The sequence below is a fragment of the Triturus cristatus genome, chromosome 12 (assembly GCF_964204655.1).
Source record: "Triturus cristatus chromosome 12, aTriCri1.1, whole genome shotgun sequence".
NCBI classification, from domain to species: Eukaryota; Metazoa; Chordata; class Amphibia; order Caudata; family Salamandridae; genus Triturus; species Triturus cristatus.
The window spans coordinates 471440412-471466373 of NC_140595.1; the positions used below are offsets into that span (position 1 = coordinate 471440412).

Sequence of the window (25962 nt, forward strand, 5' to 3'; positions counted from 1 at the left end):
GACCCTCCTGTTGGGCTGAGGGCCCATTTCACCTGGGCCACAGCGGCTACTACTGCCCTGGGCCGGGGAGTTCCCTTGCAGGACATCTGTCAGGCGGCGACGTGGGCTTCACTGCACACGTTTGCCAAGCACTATTGCCTGGACTGCCAAGTCCGGAGAGATGGCTACTTTGGTCGTTCTGTTCTCCAGGATTTTCTGGTGTGATCTTGGTTCGCAGACCCACCACCGGGGTTGGTATTGCTGGGGTATCTATTCTAAGGTGAGGAATCTAACTAACGTGTTTCTTTCAGATGAACAAGTTACTTACCTTCGGTAACGATCTATCTGTAAGAAACATTAGTTAGTTAGATTCCTCACCGACCCACCCATCCTCCCCGTTCTGCGAACTGACATCTAGGGTTAAGGCTATCCTTTTCAGGGCCCTAGATTTTTTGGCACCAGTGTCGGTCTCTTGCATGGCTCTGCATTCCTGGCGCGGAAAGCTATGTACAAGAACTGACGTCAGCGCGCGTGGGCGGCGTCTAAGTACTCCGACGACGTCATTCCGGCGCTCGACACCAACGACGGATGTGGAGCCGCAGACGACGCCTAGCGACGCGCAAGGGGTATTGCTACAAAAATCTTTCCGGATCCAGCCTGACACCTGGGGATATTCTAAGGTGAGGAATCTAACTAACTAATGTTTCTTACAGATACATCTTTACTGAAGGTAAGCAACTTGTTCTTTTTGTCATCAGCTATACAAAGGACCACTCAAAAAGCAGTATTTTGAAACATTCCGCACTACAGTGTTATTTTGCCCACTCTGATAACTTAATTTGCTGTTTGCTTTTTTTAATTATTTTTTTATGGATAGTGGTTAGAAAATGGGAGTTTTTAATATGAAAAGATTGTACACATCTTCCTAAATTGTACCCTTAACAGATATTTTCTCTTACGAGATAGGCAGGACCAGTTGCACCTAGAGGCATTTTTTTGAATTTCTAAAGTCCTCAACTGGTGGTCAACAAAAAAGGGGTGTTATTATTTCGAACGTTATTACCTTGAAGGGTCATCATAATGCATTTCGTACCTTGAATTACCAGATCAAAGCAACATGCAAAAGACAGCAGCTAAAAAATAGAGAAATGGAACTTATGAAGAACACCGAGACTAACATTAAGAGGGACAGAGGACGACTACACAGAGCACATACTAAGAACAGTTATTAGACTACACAGAGCATATACTAAGAACAGTTATGCGTTTACACAGAGCACATACTAAGAACAGTTATTAGACTACATAGAGCACATACTAAGAACAGTTATTCAACTACACAGAAAGCATACCAACAACAGTTATTAGACTACACAGAGCACATACTAAGAACAGTTATGCGACTACCCAGAGCACATACTAAGAACAGTTATTCGACAACACAGAGCGCATACTAAGAACAGTTATTAGACTACACAGAGCACATACTAAGAACAGTTATTCAACTACACAAAGAGCATACCAACAACAGTTATTAGACTACACAGAGCACATACTAAGAACAGTTATTCAACTACACAAAGAGCATACCAACAACAGTTATTAGACTACACAGAGCACATACTAAGAACAGTTATTCAACTACACAAATAGCATACCAACAACAGTTATTAGACTACACAGTGCACATACTAAGAACAGTTATTTAACTACATAGAGCACATACTAAGAACAGTTATTCAACTACACAGAAAGCATACCAACAACAGTTATTAGACTACACAGAGCACATACTAAGAACAGTTATGCAATTACACAGAGCACATACTAAGAACAGTTATTCGACAACACAGAGTGCATACTAAGAACAGTTATTAGACTACACAGAGCACATACTAAGAACAGTTATTCAACTACACAGAGAGCATACCAACAACAGTTATTAGACTACACAGAGCACATACTAAGAACAGTTATTCAACTACAAAGAGAGCATACCAACAACAGTTATTAGACTACACAGATCACATATTAAGAACAGTTATTCAACTACAAAGAGAGCATACCAACAACAGTTATTAGACTACACAGAGCACATACTAAGAACAGTTATTTAACTACACAGAGAGCATACCAACAACAATTATTAGACTACATTAGACTACACAGAGCACATACTAAGAACAGTTATTCGACTACACAGAGCGCATACTAAGAACAGTTATTAGACTACACAGAGCACATCCTAAGAACAGTTATTCGACTACACAGAGCACATACTAAGAACAGTTATTAACAATCAGAAAATGATCAAATCAGAGAATTCCTTTTACTCTAAATTTTGTTTTATCAAAGGGAGGTTAACTTACATAAAATATGAGTGCAGGGGCCGGAGTCAAGCGTTTCACACTGATGTAGGACAGGATCTTCAACATGTGGCCTTCACGGCCTGCTACATAAACAAGCCTAACCAAAAGAAGAGGTCATTTTTTATCAACGCCATGCTGTGTCATTCATGTAGTATAAAGTCATGAACAAAATATAAATCTTTAGAAAATGTTCACAGAATTAGTTAATGATTATGAAGCTAAGGTACGTTTCCAAGATCCTGCTCCATTATCTTAGTTATAATGTATCATGACTGTAGGAAGCTGACTGTCTATATAGTGTACTACACTGTGCTAAGAGTCCACTGGATCCCCAATTGATTTACAGAGGCTAAAGTAGATAACTCTAACGCTCTTTTGTGGTAGTGTTGGCGAGAAGTTAGGCTCATTAGAGGGTAGTGCTAGCATTTGTTAAACTCACAGAGGAAATAAATGAAACACACACTCTAAGAATAGATCAGAGACCAAATTAGAAAAATAACACTTATTTGTATATGGTTTAAGACCAAGAACTTAGTTCAAAGGTAAGTACTGTTTTTGCTAGTAATATTTAGAGTAAAGTAAAATGTTCAAACCTGTGCACTTTTACACACAATGCAATCCTATGGAAGGAAAAAGCATAGATGAATACAGGTAGGTACAGTCAGTTTCAGGGGGTTTTGCTTTTGGATTCAGAGTTGTAGGAGGCCACGGGCCCAAGTACTACCAGCAGTTCTTCAGAAAACGCCCAGGTTCTTCCAGTAGCGGGGTGCTGGTGAGGTTGTTAGCTGGCGTACTACGGTGAAGGGTGGGCCACCCAAAGACAGGCTGGACAGGGGGACATGCAGACATGTCTTAGTGATCCCAAATGGGGGCTTAGGTCAGAAGGGGTCTTGTAGCTAGGGGTTAGTGCCGGTTCGTTGGGACCTGGGTGGGAGGATCAGGTGCAGTGTTTATGTTGGCCAGGCCGGTGCGCAAAGATGCACCTCACGGTCAGTGACAAACAACTGGCAGGGGCAAAATCAAGGCAGCTGGCACACTCTTGAAGAGGGTCTCAGTGGTGCTGATGTTCCTTGATGGCTGCTTGGTTCTGGTGCAGTGAGAATCTAAAGTGGACTCTCACTGTTGGTGTTTGTTGCAAGGCTTCCGGTACCCCAGGGTTGGTGCTACATGGCTCCGGTTGGTCCTGGTGTCTTCACACTCAGTGGGGAGACAGGTCTGACCTTTCAGAGCACAAGTACCTTCTCCTGGTTGTCTGCGGCTTCGGTCGGGCTGGGGATCTGCAAGGCGGTGGACCGGACTCTGCTCATCAGTGCCTGTGGAGTGCAGGGTAGGTAGTAACTCTTCTATTCCAAAGGAGACTGCAGGTGATTTTCGAAGTGCTGACAGGCTACCCAAGGCCTTGGTAGTGCTCCAGCTCGCGGGACGAGTCACTCTGTCACGATTGCCGAGAGAGGGCTGAGGACAGGCATGATTGTGTGCCAAAGTCCATAGATACGCTGCAGTTCTTGTCAGACAGTGACTCTTCTTCGTCCTTCTTCTCTTGATCTGTCAAATCTGAGTTCTTAGCTTCAGGAGTGCTGCCTAAATACTCAATTTAGGGGCTTTTAAGGTGAGTGAGTGGTAGCAGCCAATGGGCTACCTACCTTAAGGGTGTCTACACCCGCTATATGACCACTTCCTTTGGTAAGTGGCATAACTCTGAACCTAGAATGCTAATTCCGTCCCTGACTCTAGAATACTAATTCCGTTCGAAACAAGATGAAAGAATCTGAAAAGTGGGGTCCACATCAGCTGGCCCGCCCTAGGGTTGGTTCTTGCTGAATGTGGACACACCACCTAATCTTACTAATTTTCCCGCCTGTTTTGCCTCCAAAAGTGGGAGAAGTACAGGGGGTGGGCATCTCCATTATCTGGAGAAGCTGGGGTTGCATAACCAATGTGGCAGGGTCTTTAAAGCTTCCCGCCCTGGAGTGCACATCATGCGTAGAGGAGGTGTGAACAGATCCATTCTGAGCAGGCTTTGTTCCTGGACTGCTAGAGCGAAGGCTCTCACTTCAGGAGGTCAGAAACCTTTTCTAGGGTGACTGGCTGGTCGAGACGAGTCAGTCAACACACTCATAGTCGTAGGTTTTCATGGAGCACCTCTAAGGTGATCTCTGGGTGCATTTATTAATAAATCAATCACTGGCATCAGTGTGGGTTTATGAAGACGAGGTGTTTGTTATCAAACACCTTGGGGTACAGTGAAGCCATCATGTAGCTTGGGAACTTGAAATCACGAGTGTCCAGGCCATGTACTCATCATGGCTTTCCTGTGCAATTGTAGTGTCTAAGGTTTTGCTCTGACACCACAGGGACATATCCACATAGGCAGATATGCTCACAATTGGGTATAGTGCACCCTGCCTTAGGGCTGTTAGGCCTGCTGTAGGGGTGACTTACCTATACCACATGCAGTGCTGGATAGGCTTGACGCACAGGGATGTGTGCCATGTCGACTATTTGCTTTTCTCTGCACCAAGACATGCAGGCTGCAAAGGCATTTTGCATGAGCTTGGTGAGGGGTCCCTTAGGGTGGCACAATGAAAAGTTTCCTAGCTATCGTAATGGAAAGTTTCAATTCTATTAAGGACTCGGAGGCGAAGATTATGCTATTCTTTCTCCACTTTATTGAACAGCAGCCATTTTAGGATAACAAAACAACTACTATTCCCATGAAACCTAGGGAATAGATCAAAACAACAATAGAGTCCACAGGTAGAGCGTCATCTTCCCTGCACCAATCACAGGTTCTGTCGTGTATAAAGTCCTCTGTCCCTGTTCATTCCTTCTCTTTCGTCACTGTAACTCAGGCAGACAGTAGGTATCATGAATCTTGTGTTCCAGAATCGCCTGAAGGACAAAAAAAGGAGTATCAACGATAGCCATGGCTAAGGTTTCACCTGTAGGGGAGAGGGCATCACCAAGCAACAGCTAACAGAGAAAATAACAAGACCAGAAAAATCGTTACTTACCCCAGTACGAGGGTGGGAAGGTATCACGGAGGACCGCGAACCCTGGGTGGGATAATCCTCGCCTCCGAGTCCTTAATAGAATTGAAACTTTCCGTTACGATAGCTAGGAAAATGTTCATTCTATGTCCGGACCGGAGGCGAGGATTATGCTCGTTTAAAGCTTCCTCACCACCAAATGAACCATATCGATAATCGGTTTGAAGTAAAACCGTTTAAATGTAGAGTCTGTAGACCAATCTGCGGCATTCAGAATGTCTTCCAGACGAGCTCCCAGGGTAAAAGCCTTAGAGGCCATTGCTCCTCTAGCGGAATGAGCCCCAAAGGCTCAAAGATCAATCCCTGCTTCTTGCATCACCCATCTCACCCAACGGGCAATGGTGGGAGAGGAAACCGCTTTATGAGTTTTTTTTTTTGTTTTTTGTTTTTTTTTTGTTTTTTTTTTTAAACCTTTATTCGCATAAATCAGATACACAGCTATTCAGCCGACATCCCGGAGGTTCGGCAGCTAAACAATCAACACGTGAAGTCTTCCATGGCTCTAATGCAGGAGAATGACAAAGGTCTCATTTTTGAAAACTACCTACAATAAACACAACAAGCAAGGCAGTATACACCACAAAGTCGTGCCAGTTTCCAGCGGGGGCGCGGCCCCATTTCCAACATCAAATCAAACCACCGATCGGGAGGATGAGGGAGAGCAGAGGCCCTAACATTCTAACGGAGGTTCATCAGAAAAACCCAAGTCGGAAGTGAGGCTAGGGGGAAAGTTGCTCCTCTGGCGGTTCAATGGCAGGAGGCAGACATATGCCTCCCCTATATTGGTTCCAACTTCCCCATACCTTATGCCATTTCTTAGGCCTCCCCGTGCACTATACACCGTTTTCTCCCGAAACATGCTCCAGTCCATGTTGTCCTTCCATGCATCCAGGGTGGGCGGGCTATGGGATCCTCACAGTCGTGCTATATCTCGCTTAGCCACCATATTGCCTAGGGTCACCCATTGAGTCTGCGCTGCGTCATAATCCGTAGGACCCCACACATTCAAAAGACAGCGCCGCGCCTCTGGGTGCAGTACTATACCCGTGACCTCCTGCATCACCACGTGAATCCGCTTCCAAAAGTCCGCAATCACACCACACTCCCATATGATATGTAAAAAGGTGCCCACCATCCCGCAGCCCCTCTTGCATAACCCATCCTCGGAAAAGCCCATATGAACCAGCCGGGGCCCAGTGACGTAGACTCTGTGCAGTATCTTAAGCTGGACCAGCCGTAGTCTGGCGGGGATCGCGACCTCCTTAGGAGAGGAGACGGCGTATTGCCAATCTTCATCGTCCAGCTCAAGGCCGTCCCTAGTCCACTGATCCCGAACCCCCATGAGGAGGTCGGTCCGGACATTCACAAGCTTTTTGTAAATTAGGGAGATCGTGCTCTCCGGCATATGGCCGTCCAGGATCCGGTCCTCCAAGGGAGAGGACTCAGGCACCCTCTCCCCCTCAACGAGCACCGACCGCAGCACATGGCGCACCTGCGCATACCGGAAATATTCCGTGCCCTCCAGCGCATATTCCATCCGTAGTTCGTCAAACGACTTAATCCGCCCCTTGGCCAGCAGGTCGCCCACCCTGGAGATGCCAATCAGATCCCATTTCTCGAATCCCTTAGAGTGCCAAAGTTTCCCCAGCATATCTGAGTCATACAACGGAGTGGCGAGGGTGAGCCTATCTTTCCAGCCCAACGAGTTCGTGACTGTCTTCCACACATTCACCGCCACCCCGGTCGGCCCCGTGAGGGACCCAGCCGGGGGCCTCGAGTAAAGTGCTCTACAGTAGCCACCCCCACGCAGCAACCACCGGTCCATAGCAAAGCCGGGGCTAAGCGCCGGGCCGTAGACTCCATGGTTGATCGCACTCAGCTGGGAGGCCCAATAGTATCTTCTGATGTCGGGAAGCGCGATACCCCCATCGTACCAAGGAAGAGTTAGTTTTGCTATCGCTATACGCGGACGGCCGTCCCACAGCAGCGAGCGCTGGAGACTCTCGACCTCCCGAAAGTAGCTGGCCGGAACCAGCTCCTGGGTGTTCTGCAGGACATAGAGAAAACGGGGAAGAGACATCATTTTGAATAGCACAGCTCGGCCAAGGAGGGAAAGCGGCAGCCGCCGCCAGCCCGCTACATCTCGCCGCAAGCGCGCCAGCGGAGGGACCAGGTTCCTCTCATACCGTACCGTTGGGTCGGTGGAGATATAAATCCCAAGATACATGAAACCCTCCCGGGCGATCTGGATCGGGCAATTCCGCGGGGGAACCGGGACGTCTCCACACAAGGCATACAGATATGACTTCCCCCAGTTAATGGTTAGTCCCGAATTCCTTCCGAAGGAAGTCAAAATGTCGCAGATAACTATGAGGGACTTCCGGGGTGAAGCGAGATAAAGCAGGATATCATCGGCATAGAGGGAGATGCGGTCCTCGTGGTCAGGTGACCAGCGAAGCCCCCTCACCTCCGGGTGCCATCGTATCCAGGCCGCCAGCGGCTCGAGAGCAAGAGCAAACAACAGCGGCGACAGAGGACAGCCCTGCCTGGTACCTCTCCCCAGCCCGAAAGGGCGGGACGCCCTACCGTTGACCGCAACTTGAGCGAGAGGCTCTTCATATAATAGTCTCACCCAGCCCATAAATCCGGGTCCAAAGCCGAATTTCGCAAGCGCAGCCCACAGGTATTCCCACTCTACCGTATCGAAAGCCATCGTTGCGTCGAGCGCTGCCACAATGGCCGGCTCCCGCATCGTCCCCACCCTTGCGATCACTCCGTGGATGCGCCTAAGGTTCAACGCGGTGTAACGATGCGGGATGAATCCGGATTGGTCAGGATGGATCAGATCACTGATCACCCTGACCAAACGGTTAGCGAGGATTTTAGCGAGGATCTTCGGCTCGGCATTATGGAGCGAGATCGGCCTATATGAGCTGCACCTGTTCCTGGGCTTACCATCTTTATGTATGACCACGATTGTTGCCAGGCGCTGGTCGCGTGGGAGGCATCCCGTCTCCCGCGCCTCCACGAACATAGCGCGCAAATGCGGAGCGATCTTATCTGGCTGGAGTTTGTAGAACTCAATTGGCAGGCCATTCGGGCCCGAGGCCTTGCCCGAACGTAACGAACGGATAGCCCCCGCGATTTCGTCGACTGTGATATCGCCATCAAGATCGTCCCTGTCTATGTCGGAAGGGCAAGGCAAAGCAAGATCACGCAGGAGTTCACACGAATCCCCCACTGGCCTGTCCGACACGGAGGTATAGACCGTGTGGAAGTAATCCGCAAAGCACTGGACTATGCCATCCGGCTCCGCGACAACGACGCCATCCTCCGTCACGAGGTCCGGCACAACACGATTGACCCGCTCCTTTTTATCCAGCCACGCGATTAATTTCCCGGCCTTGTCCCCGACGTCGTATAGACGGCCCCGCTGTTCCCTACTCAAGGCTTTGGCCGCATCCGTCACAAGGGCCTTGTACTCCGACTGCTTAAGGGTCAAATTGTGCAGCGCCGCCACCGTAACCTCCCCCTCCAATGACAGCTCCAATTCCGCGATCTCCGCCTCAATCTGGGCGACCTCCGCGTCTCGCCGACGCTTGGCCGCTACTATCAAGGAGAGGGCCTCTCCCCTAAGCACTGTTTTGAACGCTTCCCACAAAGACACAGCCGACGTGACCGAGCCGAGATTCTCCTGGAAGTAACGATCGACCGCCTTCAGCACCGCACTACGAGTCATCGGGTCCCTGAGATACCACGGGTTAATTGGGGCCACCCTACCCCCCATTCCTCTACCAACATCCATACAGATCCACACCGGCGAATGGTCAGAAATACCCCGTGCCATGTGCCTGGCCTCAGAGACAAAGGAGGCGTGTGCAGCTAGGGTAAGCACATAATCAATTCTGGAGAGGCTGCCATGCGCCCCGGAATGGAAAGTGTATTGCCGCTGTGTGGGATGCAGTAGTCTCCAACAATCAACCAGTCCAAGGGTATCTACAAAGTCCGGAAGCCATTTCTGAGCCCCCCCCCGAGCTCCTTGGCGGGTGTCTGTCAAGCAATCCGGAGCCTACCGCATTAAAGTCGCCACCCACCACCAACATTCCCTCTGGGAGATCCAACAAAGTCCTCTCTAAGTCCGCAAGTGTGGAAGGCTGCAGTGCAGGAGGGACATAAACCGACACCAGGACCAGCGTCCTGCCCTCCCACCTCCCCGCTACAGCCGCAAAGCGTCCCCTATCGTCAACAGTAGTGGAGTCAACCTCGAAGGGTAGGGAGGACCTGACGAGTATTCCAGCCCCTCTAGACCCCGAGGAAAACCCGGAGTGTGCAACAAACTTGTAGCCTTTCCTATTGAGTGCATAGCACATGTTACCAATCAAGTGCGTCTCTTGCAATAAGACAATATCAGGGGTACATCGCTTCAGGAATTGCAGGACAATCCCACGCTTAATACGATCCCCCAAGCCATTTACATTCCAACTGAGTATTTTTAAGCCCCTACCCCCCATCCCAACATGTAAGGAGACAACCCCCCCCCCCGCGTGGAACCGCACTAGAGTCACAGAAGCTTGCATCCTTACGCCTTGCATAACCAAAAACAACAACAACCCCAACAACAACCCCAATCCACCCCCCACCCTGCACCCCTGCGTAAGCTCTAAAATGCCCCCCAACTTGCAGTGTGCCTGTCGCCCCATACAAAGACTAATCTACAAAAAGAACCCCAGAGGAGGAAAAAGCTCCCATACTGCCCCCGCTACCCCCCGGACTGTCACCCTCCCGGGGGAACCGGAGATCTGGTACTTAAGTCCAGGCTCATTGTTCATCGCCGCCACCGTCTGCTCCACCGGAGCGTTCCACGTTAGTCCGTCCTTGGGGCAATGTGTCCAGCCAATCTCCGACCATGTCTGGTGATTCAAAAAAGAAAGTCCGCTCTTCGAACACCACACGCAACCTGGCCGGGAAGAGCATGGCGTATTTCAGTCCCATCTCTCGTAGCCTTCTCTTGACCGCCAGGAAGCCTTGTCGTTGCTTCTGTACCATCTGGGTAAAGTCCGGATAGAAACTTACAGTGGTGTTCTGGAATAGCGTCGGGCCGGACACCCGTGATGCTTGCAAAATGGCATCACGGTCCCTGAAGTTAAAGATCCTGGCGACAATTGGCCTCGGAGGGGCCCCCACCTTGGGCCTCCCGCCAGGAACTCTGTGGGCCCTTTCAACAGTAAAAAACTTACTAAGGCCTTTGGGCGCCAGATGGTTCACCACCAGGTCCTCCACAAACAGGTCCACTGACTGTTCCTCCGAATTTTCCGGGACCCCAATAATGCGCACGTTATTGCGCCTTGCGCGGCCCTCGAACTCTTCCAACCGTCGGGCAAAGTGATCATTTGCAGTCCGCAAGGTACGGACTTCCAGCTGAAGGCCGGAGACGTCGCCCAGGAGGCCTGCAGTCTTGAGGTCCAAGGACTGAACCCGCTCATTAGTTTTCCCCAGGTCTGCCCGAATCAGATTGACGTCGATCGATATGGCATCCACTTTATGCGCCAGGGTCTCAAATTGTTGTCCGATAGAGGACTTCATCCCCTCGATGGCCCCCATGATATCTTGCAGGGTTGGTTCCGCGGAGGGGGGCGACACGTCCTTCGAGGCCTCCAGTGTCTGTCCCGATCCGCCCAGTGACCCCTTCTGGTGGGCATAGCGGTCCATGTTGTTAGTCTGGGTGTAATCTCCCCGCCTGGTACTTTTGGGCTTCTGTTTTTCGGCGTCCGATTTACTCGACATCGCTATCTGCCGCGGGGACAATCTCTTTGCCCATACAGAGTAGACAACCATGCAGCCAGTGACTGGCGCTACCCACGTCCAGGCCGGGCGCGGTGGAGACAGGAAAGCGAAAGTGAGGACACCTTCCTTCCGACGACTCGCCCCTCGCGTGGCCGCTGTTGTTCAATTAGTGCACGGGCACTGTGCCAACGCAAGTCCCGGGCACCTTCCGGGGAGTAGGCCACAAACTTCCAGGCAGTACAACTTCGGTCTCCGGTGGGCGATTTCGATCCGGACAACGGCTCTCGCCTCAGCAACGGCTCCCCTCCAATATTCCGGGCATCAAAAGCAGGATACTAGACAGGATATCTGCCGGAGGGAGCGAGGGTCTCGGGAGCTCTAGGCTCACGCGGCCATCTTGATCACGCGCTAAGCTCCTCCTCTTTATGAGGTTTTTTGAGCGCAATAAGCAGTTGCTGTTCGCCCGGCGGGCGAAACTCTTCTGACATTTCTTCGTACGTCTTGAGACAAGAGACGACGCACAACTTGGGAACATCCGGAAAGGCCGGATACGATATGGAAGTTGTCCCACACTTCGTCCGTCTACGGATCATGAAAGTAACCCCCGAAGGGGAAAAAACCCTGCCGGAAATATCCAAGGCTCTCACATCAGACACCCTTCTGCAGGACACAAGGCACAGAAGCATTGCTAGCTTCGCCGATAGTTCCTTCCGCGATAAGAACTGGTTAGGCTGCCAGGATAGAAACATGTTTAAAAGTTGATTTACATCCCAAAGTTTGGAATAACTGGGCTCAGGAGGTAAAGAAAGGCGAATGCCCCTAAGAAGCCGACACACCAAAGGGTGTTCGCCCACTGGAGAACCGTCTACCGCCGCGTGACCAGCGGAAATGGCTGAACGAAAGGTATTGACGGTTCTATAAGCTAAGCCTTCCTTCGCCAGGCCGGCTAAAAAAATTCAAGATGGAGTTTACATCTGCTGCCACGGGATTGAGACCCCGTCACGTACACCAACGACACTATCTCCTCCAAGTTGATCGGTACCGTTTAATGGTACTATCGGCCCAAGCCTTAGACATGAACTTTTCAGCTGTTCCCGAAAGGCCTGGGACCGCCCAGTGTCCCCTGTAATCTTCCACGCCATGAGGGCGAGTGAACCCTGCGCTATCAGAGGGTGAGCCATGTTGTCCGGACTGAGCAGAAGATTCGGAAGACGGGGGAGCGGGATTGGAGAATCCCAGGAAAGTTCCAGAAGAACTGGAAACCATACTTGAGATCTCCAAATTGGAGAGACTAGCACCACGTCTGCATTCTGGCGGCAGACTTGAGCCAAGACCCTGGTCAGCATCGCAAACGGGGGGAAAAGCATAACCTCGCTCGTTCTTCCAATTCTGAAGAAAAGCATCTGTCTGAGCCGCCAGGGGATCCGGTCTCTAACTGAAGAACCGAGGGAGCTGATGGTCCAACCGGGAAGCAAACAGGTCGACTGAAAATGGACCCCAGAGACCCTGGAGGTCCGAAAAAATCCCCGGATGCAGCTTCCACAGGCTCCCGTCGTGAAAATGACGAGAATGAAAATCCGCCACCTGGTTGTCCCAACCTGGCAAGTACTCCGCCATCACGGACACGTGGTTCTGAAGGCAGTACCGCCATAGATTCGTCGCCAGATCCGAGAGCGCTCTCGATCTCGTTCCCCCAAGATGGTTGATTTACCGGACTGCCAATACATTGTCCATCTTCAGCAATACGCAAGAGTGAACGGAGTCCTTGGTCCAGCATTGGATCGCAAAGGATCCCGCCAAGAGCTCCAGACAATTGATATGTAACTGTTGCTCTTGTGGAGATCACACACCGCCTGTTGTGAACTCGCCGCAGCGAGCGCCCCAGCCGGATCTGCTGGCGTCTGATTCGATAACAATATCGGGCGCGGAACCGAAAATCGCCCGCCCGTTCCAGGCTTCCATGTTGGTAAGCCACCACTGAATCTCCTCCCTGGCCTCTGCCGAGAGGGGCACTTTCTGAGAGTAGGAATAACCCTTGCGAAGATGATAGGCTTTGAGACGCTGCAGGGCCCTGTAATGGAGCGGACCTGGAAATATGGCCTGAATCGACGCCGACAGCAAACCTACCAGACGGGCCAGTTGTCTGAGAGAAATATGAGGCTGCACTAGCGCCCTCCTGAGTTTGTGGCGGATCTTCGCCAATTTGCGGAAGGGAAGACTGAGTGTCGCCGCTACAGAATCGACCGTGAACCCCAGGAAGACTACAGTCTGGGACGGAACAAGAGTAGACTTTGCTTCGTTGACCACGAAGCCCAATCTCTGAAGCAGATCGACCGCCGTTTGGAGTTGACGAGACAAGGTTGAGGGACACTGCGCCATCATAAGGATGTCGTCCAAGTAAATAATGAGACGAATGCCGGAAGCCCATAGCTTTTCGATCACTGGACGGAGGACCTTGGTGAAACACCAAGGGGCGGAGGACAGACCGAAGGGAAGGGTGGCGAATTCGTAGGTGACGCCCTGCCAAAGAAACTGGAGAAACCTTTGGTGCGGAGGAAAAAAGGGAATGGTCAGATACGCGTCTTTGAGATCGAGACGCACCAGCCAGTCGTGCGGTCGGAGCAGATAGCGAAGAAGATGGATCATCTCCATCTTGAAGTGACGGTAAACCAGCCACTCGTTGAATTCGCGCAAATTGATCACTGGACGCTGACCTCCGTCCGCCTTGTCCACCACAAACAGGTTGCTGATAAAACCATTGGGGTGGGGTAGGGATTCCATAACAGCCCCTTTGTCCAACAGGGAACGCACCTCTTGGTCGACCAGCGCAGCGTCGGCGGAGGAAAACGAGAGAGGACGTGGAGGGGACGGCTGAACGGGGTCCCCGAAGAACTCTATATGAAAACCCTGAACGGTTTAGAGAACCCATGCATCCCCCGTGAGAGAAGTCCAGGCCGGGAAAAAACGAGCCAGACGGCCCCCTACCCTTAGAAGGGAAGAAGGGAGAACACTCACCGGAAGAATTGGAGTTGGAGGCTCCTCCGCCTCTACCGCCTCTGTAACGCCCACGCCGTCCTCTTGTAGGGTAGAAATTCCCGAATCGGGCTTGGTCTTGGTATTGTCCTTGATTGGAGCCTTGTCCTCTCTGTTAATTAGGACGGCCGGACGAGCGGCCCCTGACTCGGCCGGCCCCCCGGAAAACCCGAGGGCGAAACACCTTCCTAATTGAAGACTGAGCTCTGTCTAGAGACGTGAAGGTGTTGACAAAACGGCCCAGTTCCTTCATGCAAGGCTCCCCGAAAAGGCCTCCTTGGGCCACCGGGCCTGCCTCAGAATCCGCTAAGTCCCCCAGCTTCGGGTCCACCTTGATTAGGAGGGACCTGCGCCGCTCTGTAGAAATGGCGCAATTAGCGTTGCCAAGAAACACTACCACACGCTGGGCCCAGGAAGACAAATGTTCAGGGGAAATCAGAGACCCAGAGGCTTTGGCCTCCTCCGCCATATCCAGGATCTTAGTAACGGGTCCCAAGGCGTCCAATAGTTTATCTTGGCAAGCCCGCCAAGACCTATCAATGCCCTTTTTTGGATCTTTTACAAATTTTTGCAGAAAGGTGGCCATGCGAGGGTCAATATCAGGGGTGGCTGCCACTTTGCCTGCCAGCGAGGGGCGAGGGCACTCAGCCCTGAGGCAATTCCTAACCGACGCCTCTAAAGGCTGACTGATATGGTTGGCCACGTAAGGAGCGACCTTGTCACAGGGCGCCCACTCTGAGGACCTTGGATGCAGGATATCTGCAGGGTTAAGCATATCTGCACAAAGATTTCCCTCTGCGGGGTCCAGCGTTGAACCTGCGGGGCGATGCGGACAGGAAGGGCCTGCAACATTGACGTCATCCCCTTGATCAGGGTCTACCGGCATCGTTGGCGTATCAGGGTTGGGGTTACTCGCCAAAAAGGCCTGTTTCAGGCGAGCGAAGGCATCCAAATCTACCCCTGCCTCCCTAGGTCGTTTCGCCGGCGGAGGTTGAGAGCTCACTGGGCTAGCACCAGGCATACTAGTAGACGCAGTTTGAGTCGCCCTAGCCAACTTGTCGCAGGCTTGCTCAATTTTTTGGGAAAGGCGATCTTCTAGGGGCCCCATGGCCTGTTCAACCGCTTTTAAGATGGACGAATCCACCATCTCGTAGAAATCATCATCGTACTGCATAGTAGCGAGCGGGTCCTCCTCCCACTGCTCGTCATTATAGGTTTCGTCCTCATATGACTCCATAGTTACCAAAAGGAGATCAATTAGCTCCGTAAAAGAATGAAACTGTATAAATGAGGCGTAGAGAGAGTAAACTCAGTATGGGGGGCTGGGTGACAGCCTAAACTTTGGGCAAGCAGTGCTTGCAATCGGGACACAGCCCTGGCCCAGCAGCCCTGGTGCAAGGTATATCAAAGGGCGACCTGCCAAATAAGGGCCCGCAGGAAGAAACCTGCCATACAGACTCCTGGGAGCGTTGTTAATATTAGGCCTAATAGAGACCCCCAATCAGCACAGACTAATAAAGAACTTTGTTAGGGGCGTTCAAATGACATGAATTGCTGCTTAAAGGCAGCTACAGACCGTATAAACGGCGTAATGGCAGGCCCAGGCTCACGTACGGTGTTGCCTTCCCGAGATCAATCGAGCGCGAAATGCGCGGAATCTCGGGAATGAACACCGTACCAAGGAGCGAGCACACGCGCGCCCTCTAGCGGCCGCAATGCGCACCGCGAGCCGCACCAACAGCGCAGCCGTTGGGGAGGAACACTCCCACGGCTGTTTGCGAGTCCGCCGAGTAGCAGTGGACTCGTCAAGTAACTGTGACCAGAATAAACACAAAGGGGAAGAACGCGAGGTGCGCATCGATCCGTGACGGCGTGCGCCTCGCGTCTGAGGTGCAAAGCAAAATAGAGAATGTTGGGCTAAAAATGAGCAGGTTCACAGATTGAGTGAAGGAAACGAAACACAGTGCCCGTTACCACACAAACTACCAGCTAACAGACCCAAGCCATCAACAGCGTAAAGGCAATTAGGCAATCGAGTGCAAAGCACACCACATTACTAAACAGAAGGAATGACATTAACGGTTTAGATAAACTAAAGTACTATGACTATCTCAGAATCCTAAACCATTAAAACACAAGAAAAACAGGACTTAACTGGCTGCAAGCAGCGACGAAAGAGGAGGAATGAACAGGGACAGAGGACTTTATACACGACAGAGCCTGTGATTGGTGCAGGGAAGATGACGCTCTACCTGTGGACTCTATTATTGTTTTGATCTATTCCCTAGGTTTCATGGGAATAGTAGTTGTTTTGTTATCCTAAAATGGCTGCTGTTCAATAAAGTGGAGAAAGAATAGCATTATCCTCGCCTCCGGTCCTGACATAGAATTCCTGCTGCAGCCGTTAGGAGCCCTCTTTAGTTCCAAAGCCCTAGGTACAAGGGATACCATTTACTTGGGCCTTACATGGAGCCTAAAGTGGTGCCAATTGTGGAACAATTTAGAGAAAGAACACTGGTGCTGGGGACCTGGCTAGCAGGAATCCAGCACACTTTTGGTCAAAGTTGCACCTGATAGAAGGCAAAAAGTGGGCTGTAACCATGTCAAAAAGAGTTACTTTCCTACAATGACTGACCATCGCGGCAGTCGATAACGCTAGTTATTTGCCACCATCTAACTAAGGATATGAGCCATAATGCAGGGTATGTAAGGGTGGTGATGAAACAGTTGACAGAATTTGGAACTAAGCAACAGAGGACAATGCTTAATTTACAATCAATATGTACTGGAATAGGCCTGCAAGTGTGGTATTCTGAAGTTACTACTTCTTGTTCCCTGTGGCTTAGTGACAAGCCTGTTATACCTTAAACTATTTTGGTGTGCAGGTCCTTTTCTTCGTTTCCATAAAGCTCTGGGCTAAAGCCAGCTTCAGGCTTCTATAATAAAGATAAAAAATTCACTTAAAAATAAAAAAGGAGGTTTTGGTCAGCCCCCCATCACCCATTCTTTTTCTGAAATGTCATTTACTGTGCGGATCAGCCCTCCAGAAATATTGACTAGGGCATTGGGCCAGTTCCCATCAGTCATTGCTTTCTTGGCAGTATCATTCACATTTTAGAGCCCGCGGGATACCTATTCAGTCTATGTACTGTCCGGTATCATAAATGATTACATTTTGCCACACTATGACCTAGTCGTCCTTTGTAACGGGTGGGCATTGAATGCAAATGAACAAAACACCTGAATAACCCTCCATGGCGCCTTTCATAGTTGGAGATGAGCCAGGGACCATGAGGCAATGATGCAAGTGAGTGTACACGACAGCCACTGCACACAGTAGAAGCACAGTAACACAAATGTTCAAAGCGGATAGAAGTGTCACTTCCATGTGCCACTTGGCCTGTTCGGGCATCATGAGCTGGCTTTTTGGGTATTGTTGCTAAGCCTAGTGAAAGTGGTGCCTTTATTAGCTTGCTGCTGCTGCAGTGTGTCGGAATGAATTGCTCCCTGCAGCAGTAAGGGGGACCGTTGCAGCGCTCCACTGCCGTGCTCAAATACGCTGATTTATTTTCAGAAACAAAAATTGGGAGACAAGTATCAAGGTGCTTTGGAGCTTCAAGGTTACAGAAACCAGTTGTGGAGCAGTAACGGAATGCAGTTGTCATGGTTCTATTGTATGTCCTCTTTTACTCCATACTGCGTTTATCCATGCTCCTCCATTTGTTACCCTAATATGATATTCTGCTGACGACTGGAGTTTTATGTTTGCTGTCAAGTTAGCAAACATTTTCTTGCGTGTAACTGGCAATACCTCGTCATCCAAAAATACATTTCCTTAAGAATCTGCAAAGTTCAGAATGTCTGCCTAGACGCTGAATCACTCCTTCTGGTTGTTTGATGTAGCACATCATCAGCACAATAGCATCGTACTATATAAGGGAAACGGCTATTGGTGGAAAAGGCCAGCTTATTGAAGATGGTGGGGTTTGTGCAGGGAGTAGTGTTTGGGATTCTCATGTCTCGTTAACGCCAGACCAGGGACTCTTTCAAAATGCTGATGTGCATCACTTTTAGAATGAGATTTAATTTCACTGCAAGGATTCCTTAACATGCATGTTATGTATTTAGCCCTCACCTGCATGTTATGTTTTATTCCAGCCGGCATGCAATATAGCTCAGAGAATGTCCTTCATCCTGTGTCATATAGATGCAATGAGAACTGTGTAATTCATGTTCCCTGTTCTTCTCCAGGTCTCTTCCCCTTGTCCAATAGAGCACATTAAAAATAAAATGTAAACTACCAAAAATTATGCAATTTGGTTTATTTCTAGCTGGTCGATATCTGCCCTGGAGATTCATAGCTAGCATCACCCCACATATCAACGCCCTCTTCTCCTGTCCGTTGCCTCTGAATATAACAGTGTTCCACCAAAGAACTACAGTATTTAACGAACACCTGCACTTGGAGGCATGCTACAGAAGAGAACAGCTTTAGAATAATTTTCTTTTCTGTGCAGAATGCTGAATATATACATGAAAATAGTGCTCATCTCTGATACAACTGATTCCTGAAATAAATGAAACACCAAAACATTAATTTCTGTTTGTATTTTTTATTTCACTTGGTTCCAGTCTGTGATAATTGGATAGTCCATGACAGTTTTGACTGTTTAACATCGTTTCCTCATTGTTCTGTCTCTTGTTTTCAAATGATTTATTAACTTACCTTTGAATGCACCCAAGGATCCATTCATCCTCCCACTCACTCGTTCTTCCATGAACCCACTTTCACAATCACCTGAGCTACTCAAGTGGGGTGCTGCTTTTATAGGTGCATGTGTAGGCGCACTGGGTGACAGGAAATGTTTGGATCCACACATATTCAAGAACGTTCTATCACGGAAATGTGAGAAAAATGTGTATTTTAGCCAAAGGTTGAGGTTTGTAATGACTTATGAGTAAGAAGACATCATGGGATCCACATTAGTTGCACCTCCCTGGACTGCCGTGGATGTCTGGTTTTTAGAAATGTTTGGGTTTGGTAGGTTTCCTTGGGTGGCATCGGAGCTCGGGCCCAAAATTCACAACTACCCACATTGCAACAAAAAGAGTCAGTATTGAGTGGCAAAATGTGACCTGTCCTTATTGCATTTTGGGGCTTTTCCTGTTGCAAGAGGAGTACCGTTGTTATCCAGGAAAGTGCTGGAATGCTGGGCGGTGGGAATTTTGTGGATCCCTGACAGCATTTGGAACTTTCCCTCTCAGAAATGTGAAGAGAATGCATACTTTTCGCCAAAGGCTGAGGTTTGCAAAGCATGAGTGGTTTGAAAACGTTGTGGGATCAACGCAAGTCACAGCACCCTGGACTCTTCTGTGTGTCTAGTTTTCAGAAATGTATGGCTTGGGTAGGTTTCTTGGGTGGTGTCAGAGCTGGGGCCCAAAATTCAATTATTTGCATTGCAAAACAAAACATTGATTTTATTGGGTGAAATGTGTCGTGCGTCATGGGCGCTATGTGGCGTACCGTTTTTACTGAGAGAGGTCTGGGAATACATAATAGTAAAACATTTATTTTCCATTCAGAGTTTCCTTCATTTTCGGCTACCAAATGTAATCCAGTGTGCAAGAAATATCAGTTTGCAAAAGGCCCCCAAAATCACAATAATATGAGTAACCTCAAATTTAGAGGTGTACAAATAATCATTGTGCCTAACTCAGTATTTTGTGCACATTTCGTAAATGCATAGGTTTCTTTCATAGCCATTTTTCATTCATAATATTTTACCATATGAACTACTGTATGGTAGGTACGTGATAAAATATCATAAATTGGAGCTTAGTTGTTGTCTCTGGGTTTCACGTGTTTTTGGAAAACCTACTACCCAATATATAATTGCACCTATGAGGCTCTGTCAAACTTAACAGTATATTGCCTTTCTAGATCTGCCTTTGCGATAAACAGAATACCTGAAAGAAACACGTTAGTTAGATTCCTCACCTTAGAATATCCCCAGGCGTCAGACTGGATCCGGAAGATTTTTGTAGCAATACCCCTTGCGCGTCGCTAGGCGTCGTCTGCGGCTCCGCGTCCGCCGTGGGCGTCGTGTGCCGGAATGACTTCGTCGGAGTACTTAGACGCCGTCCTCGCGCGCTGACGTCAGTTCTTCTTTTTTCCGCGCCAGTAAGCGCCGATCCGGGAGAGCTACCCCTTTAGTCAATCTTTGACTAACTTTTTCGACTCTTTTGGTCACTTTCTCGACTCTGGTGCTGGTAGGATGCCTGGTTTCGGAGCCGCACTCGACATCGTCGCTCTTCTGGCTCGGAGTCTTCGGGTAAGTCGAAGCACTCCCAAGAAGTCCAAGAGGCGACACCGCTCTTCGGACTCCCCTCGCCGGTCGCGCGACTCGGCCGAGGGTCCGGGTGGTTCCACCCCGCGGCTCCGCAGGAGCCGCAGGCTCCGCGCAAGTCCCCATACCCGCCGGTCCCTGGGACTGACGCGACGCCGGCGGAGGTCAGTGCCTTCCTCTCGGCCATGAGGAGCCTGGCCCCGCTGGCGCGCCTTCGGGCCCCGCGGACTCGACTGGGCAACCTTGCGTGCCGGCGGCTCCGGCGCCGTTGGAGGCTCCGGCCCCGACGCCGCAGGTCCCCGAGGGGCCCGAGCCTGGGGCCCCGCCGACGCCGGTCGACCTCGTCACGCCTCCTCCGCCGGCGTCGACACCGGTGCCACCTCCGACGCCGACTCCGGTCGACGTCGATCCCCGGTTCAGCCCCTGTCCGGTCCCGACGCGGCGCCGCCCGACGCCGCATCCGGCGCCGCTTGAGACACATTATGACTATAGACCGGCTCCGATCATTCCTCCTGTTTACCAGGAATCGGATGACGGGGGCGACTGGGAGGGGTCTGAGGACCCTATGGCCCTTCAAGGGCAACTTTCGCAGGACTGGGCAGATGAACTGGGGGAGGCCAGTGGTTTGGATACCTCACCGGACACTGGATTCATCTCTCCTCCGAGTGTGGCTTCGGAGGAGGGTGCAGCTTTTTCTGTGGTGCTGCGCAAGGCGGCCGCGGCCCTCGGGCTTGAGCTGCCTGCCGTGGCTGTGAGGACTAACATCCTCACAGAGGTGCTTCAGTCTGCCGCATGCTCCACTGAGCCTCTGCTGCAATTCAATGAGGCCCTCACTGACGTTCTGCAGGGCACCTGGTCCAAGCCCTCCACAGTCCCTCCTGTGGATAGGAACGTTGCCAGGTGCCACCGCCCTGCTCCGAGCGACCCCAGTTTTCTGTCCCAACACCCCACCCCGAGATTCTGGTTATCCAGGCCTCTACCTCCCAATCCTCCTTCCCGTCCGCTCCTCCGGACCGGGATTCCAAGAGACTGGAACAGTTCGGTAAGAAGCTGTTCTCCTCGCTCAGTTTGGGCCTGCGGTCTTTAAACACCGCCTGTCTCTTGGACCGTTATTCCCACTCTCTGTGGGATACGGTGGAGGACGTGCTGCCATTGTGCCCGGAGGAGGCCCGGGCACGGCTTTCCTCGGCTCTGGCCGATGGGAGAGATGCAGCGCTCCATGCAATCCGATGTGGACTTGACAATACGGACTCGCTGGGTAGGGTGATTTCTACCACGGTGGCGCTTCGACGTCACGCCTGGCTGCGGTCCACGTCCTTTTCAGGGGATGTCCAGAGCACACTCAAGGACATGCCTTTTGATGGCGCTCGCCTTTTTGGTGAGAAAGCGGACAGTGCGCTGGCTCGCTTCAAGGACTCCCGGGCTACGGCCACGTCCTTGGGCCTCTCGGCCCTGCGGCCACAAACTTCCGCTTTTCGCTCCTTTCGTGGCCAAGGAAGGGGCACCTCCTCACGTCCGCCTAGCCACTGGCCGCAGAACCAGCCTGCACGTGGTCGCGGACGTGGTTTCCGCCGAGGCGGTACTGGAGGACGACGCGGTCAGTCCACATCCACCCCGGCAGCATCCGCCTCAAAGCCTTCCTAGTCCGAGCTTTCAGGCCCATTCCCCGCCAGTGGGAGGCCGGGTTCGCCATCACCTGCTCCACTGGCGTACCATTACTTCGGACAGGTGGGTGCTGCAAATCGTCCGAAGGGGCTACTCCCTCCCCTTCGAGACGACCCCTCCAGCCATGCCACCGCAGCACCACCGTATCTCAGAGGATCATTTGAATCTTCTGCAAGAGGAAGTTTCGGCCCTCTTGGCCAAAGAGGCCGTCGGGCGCGTTCTGAGCCCAGAAGTAGGTTGTGGTTGTTATTCCCACTACTTTCTGGTTCCCAAGAAGAGCAAAGGAGGCCTACGCCCTATCTTGGACCTCAGGAACATCAATGCCTTCCTCCGGAAGGAACGGTTCAAAATGTTGACTTTGGCCCAGGTTCTCGCTGCCCTAGACCCTGGAGACTGGATGGTAGCGTTGGACTTGCAGGACGCATATTTCCATGTCCCCGTCCTGCCGGCCCACCGGCGTTACCTGCGGTTCACGGTGGGTCAGGGGCACTTTCAGTTCACCGTGCTCCCCTTTGGCCTTACCAGTGCCCCTCGGGTGTTCACGAAAGTGATGGCGGTGGTCGCAGCTCATCTGCGCAGATCAGGGGTTCCGGTCTTCCCTATCTCGACGACTGGTTGTTGAAGGCGGGCTCGCCCCAGACAGCCGTCTCCCACCTCCAGACTACGGCGGATCTCCTGCATTTGCTGGGGTTTTCCATCAATGTGCCGAAGTCACACCTGAGCCCCTCTCAGAAGCTCCTCTTCATCGGAGCGGTTCTCGATTCGGCGCAGTTCCGGGTTCATCCACCGGAACAGCGGGTCCGGAATATACAGGCCCTGATTCCCATCTTTCGGCCTCTATCCTGGGTTTCGGTCAGGCTAGTGTTGCGGCTTCTGGGGCTGATGGCCTCCTGCATCCTACTAGTGCATCAAGCCAGGCGGCGCATGCGGGCTCTGCAGTGGGACCTGAAGTTTCAGTGGGCCCAGCATCACGGCAACCTGTCCGACCGTGTCTTGATCTCAGAGGGCACTGCACAGCAGTTGCAGTGGTGGCTCACGGACCGCGATTGGGTCATGGGCAAGAGCCTACCCCTACCGGAGCATGTCGTAGTGACGGATTGTAGGAGAGTAGGGTCTGCTATCCTATGGTCACCCCAAATTTTTGCTTTTTGCTTCACTGGTTTTTGACATATTGAGGCTGTGGGCCTGCCAATCAGACCCCCAGCCTGCTGTTCTCTCTACTAAATCTACACTATGCACCCTAGGTGCATAACCAATTGGAAGTGGATCACCCTGTGAGCCCCTGTACCAGTGTACACTAGGTACCCAGGGCATTGGTGTATCTAAGGCCTACCAGGGGCTGAAGCATGTATTGTGCCACCCCTGGCCTGGCCTAACAAATTTGACACAACTGGCTGATCACTCAGCTGGGGTAAGTTGGTGTAACCACCTCTTACTTAGGTGTAGTATACCTATACCTAACCTTAAATGGGACACATGTTAACCTATAAGTCACTCCTATGGCAGGCCTTAACAATCCTGAAGGCAGAGTGCTTGGTTCCATGTGAGATGGTGCTCTGGCATGAGCTGAGCCTGTCTGCAGTGGTCGGAACCACTTCCTTCTACTGTTTCCAGATATCGTCATACCATATACTCTTAAGTGCATTATGAACCTCGCGGTTAAATGCTATATTTGGTTTGGCTTTATCAAAACATGTCGAGTAAGGTGTCATACGAATTGGAATACTAACCCCTCGCCAATTCTGGCGACGGGGTTAGCATTCCACCCTTCTAGAGGGACACGACATGTACAGTACCTGAAACCCGGGTAAAATCAGACATTGCCTCAGCTCCACAAAATGGATGCTGCCACCACAGACACAAGTCTGCCCTCCTGCTGCTGGGAGTCCTTCCAGCTTGGGAGGTGTGGACAAAGGGTTTCCTGCCAGGGGAGGTGCGTGCACCACCCCAGACAGGATTTTGTGTATTGGTCAGGTAGGGCTTGAAAGAAACCAGACATGCCTGAGGCTCACAAGGAGCCTCGGTGCATATGCCAGTTCAAACCGGTCCTGGGGCACACCAGCCCTGGACCTGGGGCGAGCTGGACAAAGGATTGGGGGTGTAACCACCCCCCTTCCTGGTCCCACCCTTAGGGAGGGACCTAGCAGGTAGTCCGGCCCCTAGAATCCGAATAAAGGTAGGAGCTGTGTCCTAAGACTTTAGACATCCTGGAATCAACTTAACTACAAGAAGAAGACGGGAACTTCGACGCTCTGCCGCACAGAGGACTGAAGCCAATCTCCCCTGTGGTCAGAGAGTGACCACCTTGCTAACGCAAGCACCATCCAGCGAATCAACGTCTGCTTTGCCGCCGCCTCCCGCCGGAGCCCGAGCCCAGAGACTGACAAGACCTGGACCTCCAGACCTCTCACCGCCCGATCCACAGTCCCTGAAAAGAAGGAACCCGTGGAGGCACAGAGACACGTGGAGCCAGCCATCTTGAAAAGACCACGACAAGCTGCAAGCGCGACAACCGAGGCTCCCTCCAAGTTGTGCTTTGGGTCCTGAGAAGCCCAACACCCGAGCAGCATCTGCACCAAAGGTGAGCCCTCCAGCATCTCCACGATCTGCGTGGGGCCCCTCTGCATTTTGCCACTCGACGCGCCTAACCGGTTGCTGGCCCGTTTGCTAGTGGCCATCTTGGCGACGAACTTCAAGAACTACACCGCTGGTCTGGTTGCTCCAGACTGGCCCTTGCTCCCCTCCAAAGGAGCAGTCCCTCTGACCTTGCTGGTCAGAACCATCAGCTTATTTCGTTTTCCACAACAATTGCTTTTGCCAAGGCTTGTTTGCTTCGATCAAGTCGCCGACACCGCCGACAGCGAGAGCCTGCATGGGACAGCTCGTGAACCGACTCCTGGACGTCGTCGACCTTCAGGGACCACGTGGCTGCAGAGACAAGCTGCACCTTTCCTCCTGTTTGCACCCGACATCGCCTGGTACCCACCTGGTGCCACGCTGGTCACTGGCTAGTGACTGTGAACACTGTCCCCTCTGCTTACAGGTCTTCTACAACTCCGATCCACTCTTGGATCCACCGCATCTCTTCTGGACCGACCACCTGCAGCATCTTTGTCTTCAGGCTCCATTGAACAGATAGAAGAAACCCGACGCACTTCGAGCCCTATGCACCCGCTTCCTGTGGGTGAGGTAAAGCTGGCACTCCGGTGCCCAAGTGTAGAGTAACATCTCTAGTGTCTGTGTTTCCAATCTAGAGTTCATAGTCCATCCGGAAGATCCTTTTTGCAGTAACTTTGTAACTTTTACGCACCTATTGAAAACCTATGGGAGCCCGCGTGTGACTGTTTGCTCTGCACACGCAACCCGTGGACCTCCTGGTCACTAACTAAAGTTAGCTCCTTGTAGGCCCAGCGATTCTAGAGGCCCTAGGCCTTTTCCCTTTCCTGTTCGTGGTACTTATACCACTATTTTAGTATATGGTTCGAGTGGCCACCAGGGCCTATCCATATAAAGTGCAACTTCTGTGTATTCTAACGTATTCTTGTTTAACGATTTGTGCTCCTGTGCTCATAAAGAGTCTAGGGGATACTTTGAGAAATGAATACATATATATTTTCAATATATATCTGTGTGGTGTCCTTTCATTGGTATAAAGGGGGGTTACATTTGGTAAAACAGCCTGCTTAACACGCTTCACGAGTTTAGCCTCAAAGACTGCTTAGCCTACGCTACCAC

The 25962-nt window shown here is 51.2% G+C and overlaps 2 protein-coding genes across 3 annotated transcripts in view; one reads left to right on the forward strand and one right to left on the reverse strand.

Annotated features, from left to right (window-relative positions):
* Positions 1-25962, forward strand: part of TDRD12 (tudor domain containing 12) — a 3486095-nt gene that overhangs the window by 3260282 nt on the left and 199851 nt on the right. The window lies entirely within an intron of this gene.
* Positions 1-25962, reverse strand: part of SLC7A9 (solute carrier family 7 member 9) — a 715482-nt gene that overhangs the window by 101516 nt on the left and 588004 nt on the right. Inside the window, exon 10 of the mRNA XM_085639452.1 lies at positions 2349-2445. Within this exon, the coding sequence (XP_085495578.1) occupies positions 2349-2445 (97 nt within the window). The remainder of the gene's footprint in view (positions 1-2348; positions 2446-25962) is intronic.